At 32.1% G+C, this 15,084-nt stretch overlaps 1 protein-coding gene across 2 annotated transcripts in view; it reads left to right on the forward strand.

Moving 5' to 3' along the window:
- The window catches only part of LOC130899904 (serine/threonine-protein kinase SIK2-like), a 142,948-nt gene that overhangs the window by 76,859 nt on the left and 51,005 nt on the right, over positions 1-15,084 (forward strand). For both annotated transcript variants that reach the window (XM_057810081.1, XM_057810082.1), the window contains one exon: positions 10,838-10,961. In XM_057810081.1, the coding sequence (XP_057666064.1) occupies positions 10,838-10,961 (124 nt within the window). The remainder of the gene's footprint in view (positions 1-10,837; positions 10,962-15,084) is intronic.

Here is a 15,084-nt window from a genome sequence, read left to right on the forward strand (position 1 = left end):
CAATGGCAATGGTTCTATCCAGAGTGTCTTGCAAAATGGTAGATTTTGCGCAAAGATTTTGCTGATGCAAAATGCAGTGAAATGATATCAATTTTTTCAAGTTTAAATTTTCCTTTTTTAACAAAGCAACGAATCCTTCTTTTTTGCCTCTCATGGAAGGTGCGCCATCGGTGCAGACACTGACTAAATTACTGACATTCAATTGTAATTTATTACATACTTCTTTGAAGTTTTCGAAAATATCGGCTCCGCGAGTTCTTCCAGTTAGTGTACCCAACGCAAGTAGTTCTTCGTAACATTGAAAATCTTTAGTTATAGCACGAATAAAATATAAAACTTGTGCCGAATCTGTTTTATCAGTGCTTTCATCTGAACCAATTGAAAAATAAACATCTTCATTTTGTATAATTGTATGAAGTTGTTCTATTACATTTTGCGCTAATTCGTGCTGTCGATCTGTTACAGTTCTTCTGGAAAGAGGTAATTATTTGTATTTGTCGACATTTCTTGGATCTAACATACTCACTGCTTCAACAATACATTCTTTGCTGCGGAATTTTGATTTACAAAGACACTAAAAGATGCCTGCTGATGATGCTTCTAATTTTTCAACTTTTGAAGAGCAGCTTTTCGTAATACACCTTCTAAAGCGAAATATTTATGTTCTTTACGAGTCAAGTAGTGTTTATTTGTATTCGCTTTTTTTTAAATACTTAAAACTGTATTGCATAACAATCATCCATCATTTTATCTTTCTCAGCAGTAAAGAATCTAAAAATCTAACTCCCATTCTACATTAAATGTTCTGTTTTCATCACCTAATTTTCTTCTCTTGCTATTTGACAAGATGGATAAAAAAACGAATATCGAATAATATCTTTAACAAAGTGTATACTTTCTAGAAATACAATAAAACTGTGTAACTGTTATAAGCACGCACTGTTAACTACAGTTTGCCGAAGATCGCAACAGGGAAGCGTTGAGAGATGCGAGTCAGAGAAGTCAAAGCAAGGTGTGACACTCAAATGGGAGATCTGAAACCGAGTTTTGTTTACTTCTTAGACAAGGTAGTTGGCGCTGCCAGCGCTACTTTAATTTTTTTTGCAAAGACAATCAGCTGACTAATGAATGGCTCTGTGTAATCGATGATACAACCTATCAATATCGATGTAAACATATCGTCTGCTACTCTGTATGACAAATTTTGTAAATAGTATGTTGTAATTTTACTTTATTTTCAAATAAATATTACATAGAACATTATTCGTTTCTTTTAGATATGTAAATTACATAAACAATGTGGAATTTTCAGTAAAGTGTAAAATTATTTATTTGGATATAAAGCCAACATTTCGGCAATACTCTGAAAGAAGTATAATTGATTTCTGAAATTCTGAAATATCCGAATAAATAATTTTTCAATTACCTGACAATTCTACAATTTTTTAATTCCCAATATTCCTTCTAAATGAAAAAAGAAAAAACACTCTACCATTTTGTACTAGGTGGCAAAGGGCCGCACAAGAATCTTGCGGAGGCCGCATGCGGCCTCGAGACCGCAGGTTCCCCACCTATGTACTAGACACTATCAACAAATTGATTGTCTGTGTGCCAAAATTTTAGTTTAGCTAATTATAGCCTTTTTAGCATGGACTGTTCATATTTCTTTACACTTTTCAAAAAGTGTTCTATTAGATGATTTAACAGTTTAATTAAACACTTAATATATTATTAGATATGTATTTAATTTTCCTACTTCAATTTAGGTGGTCTTAAACTTTGGCCTGCAAACTTATAATATTCTATAACTAATTCATACGTTTGAAAGTCGCCGCGTTTACAAAGTAAACAATAGAAATGAAAAAGTCGTAGAGAAATGTTGAAATTAATGGAACACCTTTAAATGTTTTATATTTCTAGCTGTCAATAAACAAGATCCACAAATCGTTGGGTAGATAACGATCCCACTTATTTAAAAATTTACTCAAAATTAAGATAATATCGTAGACTTATGTATTAATTTTTAGCGCATGTCGGGTCAGTATCGTCAAAAGTTACTGGAATCATATATTAATCCCTTATATCTGAGACTAGTGTCAAAATGTATATAATACCTTCTATCTGCTTTATTTAGCTACATATTAGTCTCTAGCACATTTGTAAACGATTCAGTTAACTCAATTAGAGGTCTTAAAAATTTTAGCAACTACAAGCAAAAAGTAATTTTTCATTTTCCTAGTTAACTAATGAATCAATAACAGATCTGGAGCGATCTTTGCTTATTTTTTTTTAATTTTTACTAAGTTAAGATATTTCGTTAAAAATTGTTTTCTCTACACTGATTCAAAATAATTCATGCATATCTTTAAGCTACAAAATGCATTCTTAAATTGTCTTTAATTCTTGATAATATCAAATTATTACAATGTTCTATCTGTCCCGCGGGATTGCTGAAATTTTGCATCGGAAGCATTATAGTTCTGCACCAGACATGAAAGAAAATTGGACCGACAATATACAGACTGAACAACAGTAGTTATTTGTTTTGCTGTGAGAATGTATTTCCACAATCTAATTGATATTTCGTTTATTCAAAAAAAATTAATTAAGGTATGTCCTACAGTTTTGGCCCAAAATTATGTTTAATTAAATTTATGGCTTATGATCCTCAACTAGGCATAATTTTCTGCGAACATATCTAATTAGGTCTTGGACGACTTGCACATATATTTTTCTGAAAATTCTGCACCTTGATTGTTCCTGTTTTTGGGCTTGCCACCCTTCATCACACACTTTACGAGATAAAATTGTTGCATAGAGACAAAATTAAAAGACAGAAAAACTTCCCGAGACTATTAAACTAGAATATTACTTTGTTTTATATCGCTGACTTACACATTTCGACTTTTTCGTTTTTAAACTACCTTACATGGTGACTACTATTGTGAACCAAGTTCAAGTGTTTTTCAAAAATTCAAGAATCGTTTTACTAAAATGATTAGTCGGAGATGAAGCAATTTTTCTATTTGGTTCACCAATGTTGTGAAAACCTATACCAATAGGATATGCAGTAACTTGTAATGAGAGCTATGAATCAATAAGTACAATAAAGTACAATAAAGATGAAATACGAAATGGAAAGTTGGTAATGACCTCAAAGTCATAGGATTGTTATTGAGTTTACAAGGTGAATCTACCGAATAGTCTTACTTTCTTTCACTGTGGTATAGCAGTGTCTGAGAGCATCATTATATAAGAAAACAATGATCCATTCGAAACGTGTACACTCCAAGCAAAATGCCTGCAATGAGTCGTTGGTGTATCCATAAAACATTATTCTATCTCCTTCACATATTAAACTGTGACCCATTAAAACCATTAAGAAGGCGCTAAAAAAGAATAGTGATGCCTCTCGGTATTTACAAATAAATTTCAAATATTATAGAAATAAAACTAAAATTTGTTGGCCGATGGATCCGTGAAGTTAGAAAAGTTCCTCAAATTGAGTTTTAAACGAACATTAACAGTGGGCTAAAAGCTACAAAGAAAAAGCAGATTTATTTGCGAATCATCTCACTACAGTCTTCCAGCCAGTAAGTCACGAGACAGAGACAGAGAAGTAGAGCAAAACTTAGCAACTGCAATAAATACAAGAAGCCCTATAAAAGCATTGACTCCAAAAGAAGTACGCAATGAAATAAAATTACTAAACCCGAAAAAAGCACCGGGCTCTAACCTAATAACCACCAAAATGCTGAAAGAATTGCCATAAAAAGAGGTAGTCATGCTAAAATACATCAACAATGCAATTCTGAGACTTAGATACTGGCCAAAATCGTATAAAGTTGCACAAATCGTATTAATTGGTAAACCTGGCAAAGACCCAACCAAAGTGTCATCATACCGTCCAATAAGTCTTCTACCTACAATGTCTTCTTGCTCCTAAGAAATTACTCCTACATAGAATAACTGAAGACTTACCTCAACAGAATTGGATCCCCTGCCATCAATTTGGATTCCGATAAAAACATTCGACAGTGCAACAAGTCCACCTACTCACGCAGAAAATAAATAAAGCCCTGGAAAACAAAGAATACTGCTCTGCTGTTTTTCTTGATATTGGATAGGATTTTGACACTACCCTTCCCCCAAACTACTATCCACTTCTGAAATCTTACTTAACCAACAGAAGCTTCCATACAAAAGTTAATGAGGAAAAGTCCGAAAATTTTACTATAGCAGCAGGGTTGCCACAGGGTAGCGTACTAGGCCCACTATTTTACATACTGTATACATCAGATATACCAGAGACACAGTATACAACAACAGGAACTTTTGCTGACGACACAGTTATCCTTTCTACAGATCAAAAACCACAATCACCAGCAAAAAAGGCCAAGATCATCTTGACCAATTACAGGAGTGGCTACGAAAATGGAGGATTAAAGTTAATGAAACCAAATCAATGAATGTAACATTCACACTACGTAAGGGTACATATCCGCCAGTCAAGTTAAACAATACGGAAATACCTCAAGCAGATAGTGCCAAATACTTAGGAATCCACCTAGACAAAAAACTTAACTGGAAACAATACATCCCAAAAAAAAGAAAACAACTTGATATAAAAGAAAGAGTACTACATTGGTTGATAGGGAGAAAATCCAAAGTGTCACTTGAAAACAAAGTCCTTATCTACAAATCTGTCATCAAGCCTATATAGACATATGGAATAGAGCTGTGGGGTTGCGCTTCCAAATCTAATACAAATAGGTATGTAACAAATCACACCATTCACGTGGACCTGGGAGTGCCTACTGTACAAGAAGTTATCCAAGAAAGGATTATCGAAGATCACAAAACTATAGAAACGCACCCAAATTCACCACTAGAGGAGTTGTTAATGCCACAAAACACGAAAAGACTGAAATAAAGTTGGCCAATAGACCTAATATGAGGTACAAGAGGTTGCATCACTGGATGTAAGCCTTACCAAGACATTAGAGATGTTAGATTATCTAACACGCGCCAGTAAATTAACCCATAGAATGTAAAAAATATTCTGATTGTTGATAAAAAATTGAGTTTTTTATCTGTGAAAGTTATTCGAAAAGATTGTCGGAGAGTTTTTGAGGAAAAATAAAACGAAACATGATAAAGATGTTATTGTTTATACTAGTTAATGTAGTTATATAAGTAATAAAGTATTTTCTAAACCAACGTGACAAAATGTTTTCATTATTCCTTCTGGCTAACTGTTCAGCTAACTAACTTCAGCTGGGGTATAAAAACCGTATGAACTTCTTTAATTTCTTAATTCTTAGACCTTTTGATATGTTTATGCTTCTAATTTTTTTAAAAAATTATAAAAGAAACTAATTTAGAAGACCTAGAATCAAGAACATTTAGAAGTATAAACCGTGTAAACTACAACCAATGAATCATCCTTATAGGTTCATGAACCTGAAAAGAGAATATTTGACCCAATTCACCCAACTGAAATCGAATCATTTAGGTACAGCTCCATTGGGAGTTTGCGAGTGAAAAATTATAGTAGGTTGAAAATTATTTGAGATCGAAACCTCTGACACCAATCAACATTGACCCCAAACTACACCAAGCACCTCTCAGATAAAGGAAAAATTTAATCATTGACGAAAGGAAAAAATCTGTTCTTTACTTGTAAATTAAGTAACCTACGTATGATTTTTCTCTCCAATTTGATATTGTAGTGAGACTTTTTCTTTTGATAAAAATGAATATTATAGAATAGAAGAACTAGATAGTTATTTACTTATTCTATACAAAGCTCATACTTTGAAATTTTATCCTGCAAAAATTTTGAAGGAACTAGTACTATTGAAGTATGATATGCAAATACTGGTGAGAACTATATATTGTCATATCTCCATTAAAATATTACTTCAAAGAATTGAACAATCAATTTAATTGAATGATTTCTTACTAAATAGATATTTCTAAAAGAAAATAAATTATAGAAATAATGAATCAGAGTTGATTTAAACTCTTAAGAGCCATTTAGAGTTCGAAATACGATTGCGATGATGAAACAACGTTAGAGATAATTACTTTAATCAAAATTAATAATCAACTTCTGCACTATATTAATGAAAAAGAGTTTTAGATATGAACAATGAAAAAACTCTTGCATTCTGTCGATCCCCTGGAAATGTTGTGAGAAAAACTGAAATATAATATGCCAATTTTCACCGTAGTGGCAAAAAATTTCGATAAAATTTAGTAAAGCATGTAATTCCCGACGCGACGAATCTCTTTTTCCTTTCCACTTTCTTCTTATCAGTGACTCTCTCATAGAGTACGATGATAATTCCTTGGACGGAGAAAAATGGAGAAATTCTACACAATTTTTGATGCTTCTGTTTGTTATATTTGGTATTTTGTGTAAGGAAAAACTTGAAAAGATTTACGGGAAAAAGTTTCTAGCCATAATATGTTTTGTATATTCAATAATTTATTAGGATCCTGCGTCATTTGTCAGTATTTTGAACAGGAACAATTAAGGGTTCACTTAACATCTGAACGTCTGACAAACCCACATATTCTTCAATTTCTGTATTTAATTTTTCATGAAAAAAAGTAACTTAAACTCATTATAAAAGGTAATAACGTATGACAAATCAAAATGAACAAGATTTGAGTCTGTTGAAGCTGTGAAAGGAAGAGCGCCGGTCTTACTGAAGGAACTGGTTTCCTGAATTGTTTCGAATAATGGAAGTGGCACATGGAAGGTATATATCGAGGATGATAATCAATAAACATACTTAAAATCAAATGGAAAACCACTATGCAAACAGGCATATTCCCATCTTATTGTAGCACCTAAACTATCACTACCTGAGACTAAGTTATAATTTCTGGAACCGTTGGTGGAATTGAGCCTTGGTGTAGTGGTAGTGTAAGCAGTGTTCAGTACTGCCTGAGACCCTCGAATATTTTCATTCGTTTGTTTTTCACATTTTTTAAATGGTTAAATCTTTTATTGTTCTTATCATCTAAACTTGCAGACTTAGTGTGTAGTAGAACAGAAATCAAAGGCAAAAAATAGCTAGAAGTGTAAAAAGTGTAATAACACGCTGAAAATTGGCACACTTTTCTTATAAGATGCATTTTTTTGTCTAAAAAAGGATGACGAGAGGTAAAAAATGTTTGGCATTAAAATTAAACAATTCGTTTTCTGATTATACCTTGGATACAGAAAGACGTAAGAAACTATCATTATTGAATGAAAGTTTATTAAATTTCCTTCAAAAATTATTTCTTCTACGACCGTGCGTTTTAACCCACTTTCCCGCACGCATTTTAGTTTTGAAAGTGTTGCAATTATGCAAATTTCAACCTTATTAGATAGTTTTTTACTTCGGAAGTTATAACTATTGTTATTACAGGTAAATAAATATTTACGAAATAGTCCATCAAATAAAATTTAAACCTTTTTTATCTTTTTGTAAAATTTTTAATTTTTTGAAAATATAAAATAATAAAGATAACTCCACTGGACCGGCAATTCTTACTAGACTACAGAATGCAACAAATTGTGTTTTCAATACTAATATTTATAATAATTAGTAGTTCCGCGTTTTGGCGTTAATGAGCCGTTTTCTCACAATAAGCGATTGAACGCCAAAATTTAAGATTGCCTTCATATTTTTCCGCCACTGCGGTATGGCCGCAGTGCAGGAAACAAATTTGAATAACTTCAATTTATTTTCCATTCTACTATAGAACTATTTTTTTTATTAGTTTTAAATAAGAGAAGGGGACAGAAAAATAGGTCTGAAAATGTCGCATCTTGTGACCCGTTAATTTTTGGAAATAAAATCTACATGGAAAAGGAAGATATTTGGACAATGTCTCAAAACACCTCAGAACAACAAAATTTTCAATTACACAACAGAAACGCATTTTTGCAGATGCATAATTTCTTGATTTATAATCAGAAAGCGTAAACCCAAAACTTGAAATTGATTCCTCTACACCTCTACTTTTCATCTAAAACGCACATTTAAGATTATCTCCAACTTTTACTGTAAAACTCCGGCAAATTAGCTCCAGTCAAGAAAATAAGGATTATAATAATAATTATAAGAAAAATAATAATAATAATATTTTTTGTCTCCTGCAATTAAAAACCGCATATGTAGATATTTAATTTCTTAAGAATATTCCGAAGAATGATCTAGTTGATATTAGAAGTTGTGAGGATCAAAAATTTCATCGATTTTAAGAAGTCACTTGGAAAATAAGGGAAAGGTTAGTTGAAACTAATTAAAAACCAGCTTTACGGCTACAGCTAAGACTTTGATTGCAAAATAAACGTACATGACTGCAATATTACAATTTTCGTTTAGTGGGAAGATAATATTGTTTGGGACAGTTGTTAAGTAGCTTGCGTTTTTATACAATTGACAATAAATGTTCCACATTCAGGTTCTCATTATAAGTTTCTTATTTTAAACTTGATACAATACGAGGATATATTGGAAAATTCTTAGCCTACTATAGAACCAAACAAAATTTCGAATTTCAAAATATTTTATTACTCAACATATTCTCCTCTCAATTGGAAACATTTATTACAGCGAACCTGCAATGTCTCTAAACCTTTCAAAAAAAAATGTTTCTTCTTGCTCTGCAAACCAGATCTCCACAGCTTTTATTACCTCCTCGTTGGAAGAAAATTTACGACATTTTAAACTTTTTTTCAGTTGACGAAAGAGATAAATGTCGGACGGAGCCAAATCTGGTGAAAAGGGGGGATCTTTTAGTAATTCAAACCCTAAATCACGAATTTTTTGCATGGCAACAAGAGATTTGTGTGCAGGGGCGTTGTCCTGCAAAAACAAAACACCTTTGAATAGCTTTCCGCGCCTTTTTTCTTCAATTTTTTACCGTAGAGGGATCAGTAATGTTGAATAGTAATCTCCAGTTCTTGTTCTACCATTATCCAAAAAATAAATCATGATTACTCCATGGCAATCCCAAAAAACTGAAGCAAGAACTTTTCCAGCAGATTTTTGGACACGAAACTTCTTAGGTCTTGGAGAACCAGAGTGGTTCTCCAAGAATGGCGTCATTCCATCGATTATTGCTTTGTTTCTGGATCGTAGAAATGTACCCAAGTCTCATCCATAGTAAAAATTCGGCTTAAGAAGTCTACATCGTTTTCAAATCGAGCACAGATCGAACGCGATGCCTCTACCCTAGAATATCTAGGACATTGATCACCAAGGGTATTAATCATATTTTCGTAAATCTGCTTACCTCTTAACCCTTTTAAATAAAGGTACTTGATGATGGCTCGATACTCCAATTTTTCGATTTTCACAATTTCGGTGGACATTTTTTTCTTTTAATTTATTGCGTAACTCTGGCTTACTTTTTTATAAGTTATTGTTCGTTGCTATGGTAACGCAATATTTTGTTTATGCATGGAACTGGTCTAGGCTAACTAGAAATCAATACATCCTCGTATTTCTTATTCAAATACTCATTATCCTGAAAGTTTTTGCCAATTTTGAGCATGCTACAACAATTTTTCTCCGCAAAATCTTCTTTTATTGTACCAAAGTCAGAAAAGAAAAGTAACTGATTCCTTGAGAAGTATTAGGAGGGTTTCTAATTAAGTTTTAACATATGGCAACACTGATATGAATACGTCAAATCTAACATTACCATCATAAAGTTTGACATTTTTAGTGGTGAACGTGCTCAGAACGTGTTGTCATATGAGTGCAATTTGATTTGTTTACAGATACTTGTAACATTTATCTTGGTCAAAAAATGAAAATAAATTGCGAACATTTTAGTGCGATGATTTTATATGACTTTCGACGTGGATTAAACCAACAACATTGTGCCGATTAAACCGCTTCGGCGTGATGAAGCACGACCTCGAATAACCGTGTTTTGCTGATTTTCCGAATTCAATCGTGGCACTTTTCTACAGGATAAACTTTGTGAAGGTCGTCCAACATCGGCGTTTGATTAGACCAGAAAACATCGATAGTGTGCGTAGAAAACTGTAACGGATATTGCAAGATTATCATGCGAAATACCGTGAAATTGAGACGAGCTAAATCCAACAAAAGTTATTCGCATACGAAGCAATTGGAAGCAAATGACCGCCTGTTTTTTGGAATAACTGTGAATGTCCCAACGTTCTATTATAGTACCTGTAGAACAGTCAATTCTGAATTGTATACCAAAATTTTTTTGCCAGAATTGTTAAAAAAAATCAGGGAAAAAAATCGCAGAATCATTCTCCATCACAACAATGCGAGCTCTCACACATCAGTTCAAACAAAAACGTTTCTGAACACTCAAAACATCGAACAAGATGGGTCATTTGCCTTGTTTGGCACCCAATGTTTTTTTCTTATTCCCGCAGATCAAAAATAGATTGCGAGGTCAACATTTTTCTATACCTGAAGAAGCAGTTGATGGAATGGGAAAAATGTTTTGGTAATTGGTTCAAAGATATGCGAAGTGTATTGAACTTAATGGAGAATATTTTGAAAAACAATAAAGCTACATCCAATTGTCTATCACCAAACTTAAGTAATAGCCCTCATATTTCATAGAATACAAAAATAAGAAAGCAAAAGTAAGGGAACCAAATTCCTAGATTAATATATCCAATATTGATATATTATTACCGACATGGGAATAACATCCCTGATAACTGAAATGAATAGGAAAATATGCACATAACACGTGACAAAATAGTAATATATAATTCGAATACATTGTTTAAATAATTCAATTTGATTGTTACTAACAGTAATTCTTTTTACAGAGCTTGGGTGTAGTTCTATACGTTTTAGTATGTGGAGCTCTACCATTTGATGGCTGTTCATTACAAGCTCTTCGAGATAGAGTTCTATCCGGTAGATTTAGAATCCCTTATTTTATGAGTTCAGGTATGTTTATGACATTTTATTATAGTTTCTATGCAATATAATCAATTTGTTATTTTTATACATTAAAAATTATCTTTTTGATAATGACAATATCACTAGCAAATTAAAAAATTCAATTCTACCTTTTGTTACTTTATATTTGAGATGTTTTTATCTATATGTTATCAATCATTTGGTCTATAATATTCCACAGACACTAAAAATGACACATCGTTCAAGATTGTATCAACAAGTGCATTTAAAGAGGTTTTCGAACAAATTAGGTCAATCTCTTTAAACATTTGTTTACGTTTATCGTAAAAATAAAGATCTTGCTTGAGATAAGCTTCATAGACACAAAAATATAGACAAGGATCGTCTTTTAAATTTTTGTACCAGCTGCAATACCGTCATTTAAATTAATCTTCTATGTGAAATATTTGATATATGTTGTGTTTATATCAGGAATAAAATCTTGATCAGTTCAGTACGAGCGTAGATACGTACCTGCAAGTTGACGGAATTTGTGAAATTTTTGCTAAAATAGAAGTCAATCGTAATAACCCTAACCAGAAGAGTTTCATCAATCTGAGGTGAACAATTTTAGCTAATCTGGCTCTTAGCAAGCAATAGTTTTTAATTAGCATGCAGAAGAAGAACTTCGTCGTAGTCGATTAGCTACTGTAGTTACCTTAAAAAACATTCAAGAAAACTGTAGACTGATGATGTCGAGGAACAAAATCGAGAACACTGTATAGATGAGGTCGGCAGCCGTACTTACAATTGTTGAAGATCACTCACATCTAACAAAGTGATGTCGAAAATGGGTGCCTGATACACAAGCAGTTTATAATGTTATTAAACTGATGAATCGTAGTTGTATCTACACCATCCTAAATCCAAAAAGCAGTCGACAGTTTGGTGCTTCAAATGGGAATTGCCAAAAATTGGCGCTCAAGTAGTGTTGGGAAAAGAAGGAAATAGTATTTGCCTTTTCTCGAAAAACGGTTATATGAAGACCATTGCGATGGGAATCCATGAAAAGTTTTAACCGATATATCGCAAAATGATCGACGATTTCACAGTTACAACGGCATATATAAAGAAAACTCAACAAATTTCAAAAGAGTACTGGTCAGAAATGTATAAAGTTAGATAGAAATATATTGAAAAATTCACTCAATATTCGATTTATTCACAATAATCTTTTAATGTTTGAATATCTAAACATTTTTAACATGACCCTGGTCATATACGAGTATAGCTTCACATTGGTTATAATACTTTTTCACCCTATTATCCACCTTCATGACTGGTGGGAGTATTTGTCATATCATATGTTCTATGATCCCATCTTATGTGTCATATGTCATATTCTGTTGCGAAATGATGCTGGTGACGAATGACTGATGCGTTGGTGACATAGGACAGATGGCGTTGGTTGCATATGAGAGATACCAGATGATGCAGTCATCAAATGATAGAAAGTAGATATGATAAATAATGCAGTCCATATGTATGGAATAAATTCAATTTTATCGTTATTATGTACTATGTGAAAAAAACTTCAATTTTTTAGAATTTTAGAATGAAAATAATAATGTCGCGTAGTATTTAAAAAGCATTTTTCAATCTACTTTACAATTAAATTAAATGACTACTATTCACTTCTTGACAATAAGCGAGGCGATTTTGGAATTCTCGTACAACATTTTGTCCTCATGGGTTATTTAGTCACTAGAAGATGTAAGTCTAATATTTGTGCTCGTATTAAATTCAATTGAGGCTCATTTGTCGGAGACTCAAAGATGAGATATTTTATTTAAGACTGGTTGTGGTAATAAAACAAGAATTCGAAAGATTTGTGAAATTTTTAATAATAAATAAGCTGGTCAACACGTTTCGCAGTCTACAGCTAGCAAAATTAAACAAAAGTTTCTTGAAACTGGACATGTAAAAAATATTTAAAAACCAGATAGATATGTTCAATTTATTGATGAAAAAAAGTTAGATGTACTTATAGAGATAGAGGAAAATTCGCATAAGACAATTAGAGAACTTGCCGCCGACAATGATGTAAGTAAATCATCTATTTTGAGAGTTTTGCATAGAGAAAAATACCACCTTACAACGTTTAGTTGGTTCAGAAGTTGAATGAAGATGATCCTGACAGAAGCATTCTGTGAATTGATGTTTATGAACTGAACTGAACTGAATATTCTAAAAAAGTGAACGTTTGGGCTGGTATCATTAACAATAAAATTATTGGCACTAATTTTTTTGAAGGCACTGTTAATGGTGAGGTTTATCCAGATTTTTTGATCAACTACTTAGTGCCTACATTATACAAAGACTTTTTCCTGTTGCTAATCATCCAAATGAGATAGATCGATTTCTTTACTATTAACAAGACTGAGCTCCACCGCTTTTTGCACGTACAGTTAGAAATTATTTAAACGAGGTTTTTCTAATAGGTGGATTAGGAGACGTGGAACGATCGAATGACCGGCTAGATCCCCCGATTTTACTCCCCCCGATTACTTCTTATCGGATTATTTAAAACCTACAGTATAGTTCAATAAATCCGACAACTTTGCTGATTTAAAAGTTAGGATAAGGGAAGAAATTAACAAAATAACCCCTGAGGTTATACAAAATGTTGTACGAGAAATGAATGGTGGTCATTTTTAACATTTAACTTAATTGTAAAGTACATTGGAAATTACATTCTAAATATTATCTTCATTCTATGTAAACTTTTGTGATACACAATATCAAAAGTTTACATCTTAAAAACTAATTTTCTCAGTTATGATTGCACCAAATTTAATAAACTTTATATTGCTGAATATAGGACTGAAATCTCTCTCTAACAAGGTGTCACGTGACCCCCATTCTTATTCCAAATTTTCGAGAGGATGCTTATTATTCAGAGGGGGTGCTGGAGGGGGATAATATTTTCATACTAAAAATAGACCTGTAGGCTAGTCGTTTCCATCTTATTTTCTATTGATCGTTAGCGTGGACCAATTTGTTTGTCTCTGACATGAAAAATTTGATTATCATTGATTTTAATTTCAAGAATTTTTCTAAGAGATACTTTGGAGACGACTATAAATTTTTGTATTCATAGTTTATTGGTGGATATTATGTTTTATAAATTTTTTTATTATTTTTATTTTGTTATATAAATTTCAATGCCATCGTTCATATTTTTGTTTTCATAATATATATCACGCAGACTAATTATTTGAGAGTTGATTAATGAAATAAGATGCAATAAACATCAGCGTTGATTACATTTTGTTTTGTCACGTTTTATATTGTGGATTACAATCAATATTGTGAAGCTGAAATACAAACAGAATATTTAGATTCTACTTCACTGATCAAATATTTACATTATCTATGACGTATATACAAAAAAAATCGGTGGATAATTATCGCCGACTGACGTAAACGCTGTTTGGGTTAATGTAAGATCAGTGTTATTCAAATATCAATGGGTCATTCCTTTAAGAGATAATGGATTCAGGATTTTCGCAAGAGTAACTCCAGTCATTATTTTTTCATGAAATTTAATAGAAAAATTTGAATAAAGTAGATAGAGCAAATCTAAAGAGTACTGAAACTTATAATAAAGAATGTAATGGTGCAACAAAATTCTAAATTTTCTAAATTTCAAAAGAATAACTATGAAAAATAAGTATAGAAATAGGATAAATATAAACTATGCAGGGAATAATTGTCCATATCCTCCCAACCGAGATACATATTCCAAATTAAAATTGTTTTAGCCCTTTATCTCAAGACATTTTAATATTTTTGATAAATAGTTTACACATCATACTCTGAAAAGTGTTAGAAGGTAACCTGAGAGGTGCTGTAGTTCAGCCTTTGGAATCTATGCATCTGTCCTAATTAATTTTTACGTAAATATCATCTTCTTGTTTCAATATTAGAAAGTTTGTAGTTTTCAAGTTCAAGTAATGTTTAAAATATATAATCTGATTTTATTGCGAACATCTGTTTCATAACAATGTCAATAATGAGGATTAACTGTTCTGTAATCATCAGATGGCGCCATAAGAGGTGATTAACAGAAACGCTATTACAAAATTGATATTTTTGTTTACTCATGAAA

The sequence above is a fragment of the Diorhabda carinulata genome, chromosome 12 (assembly GCF_026250575.1).
Source record: "Diorhabda carinulata isolate Delta chromosome 12, icDioCari1.1, whole genome shotgun sequence".
NCBI classification, from domain to species: Eukaryota; Metazoa; Arthropoda; class Insecta; order Coleoptera; family Chrysomelidae; genus Diorhabda; species Diorhabda carinulata.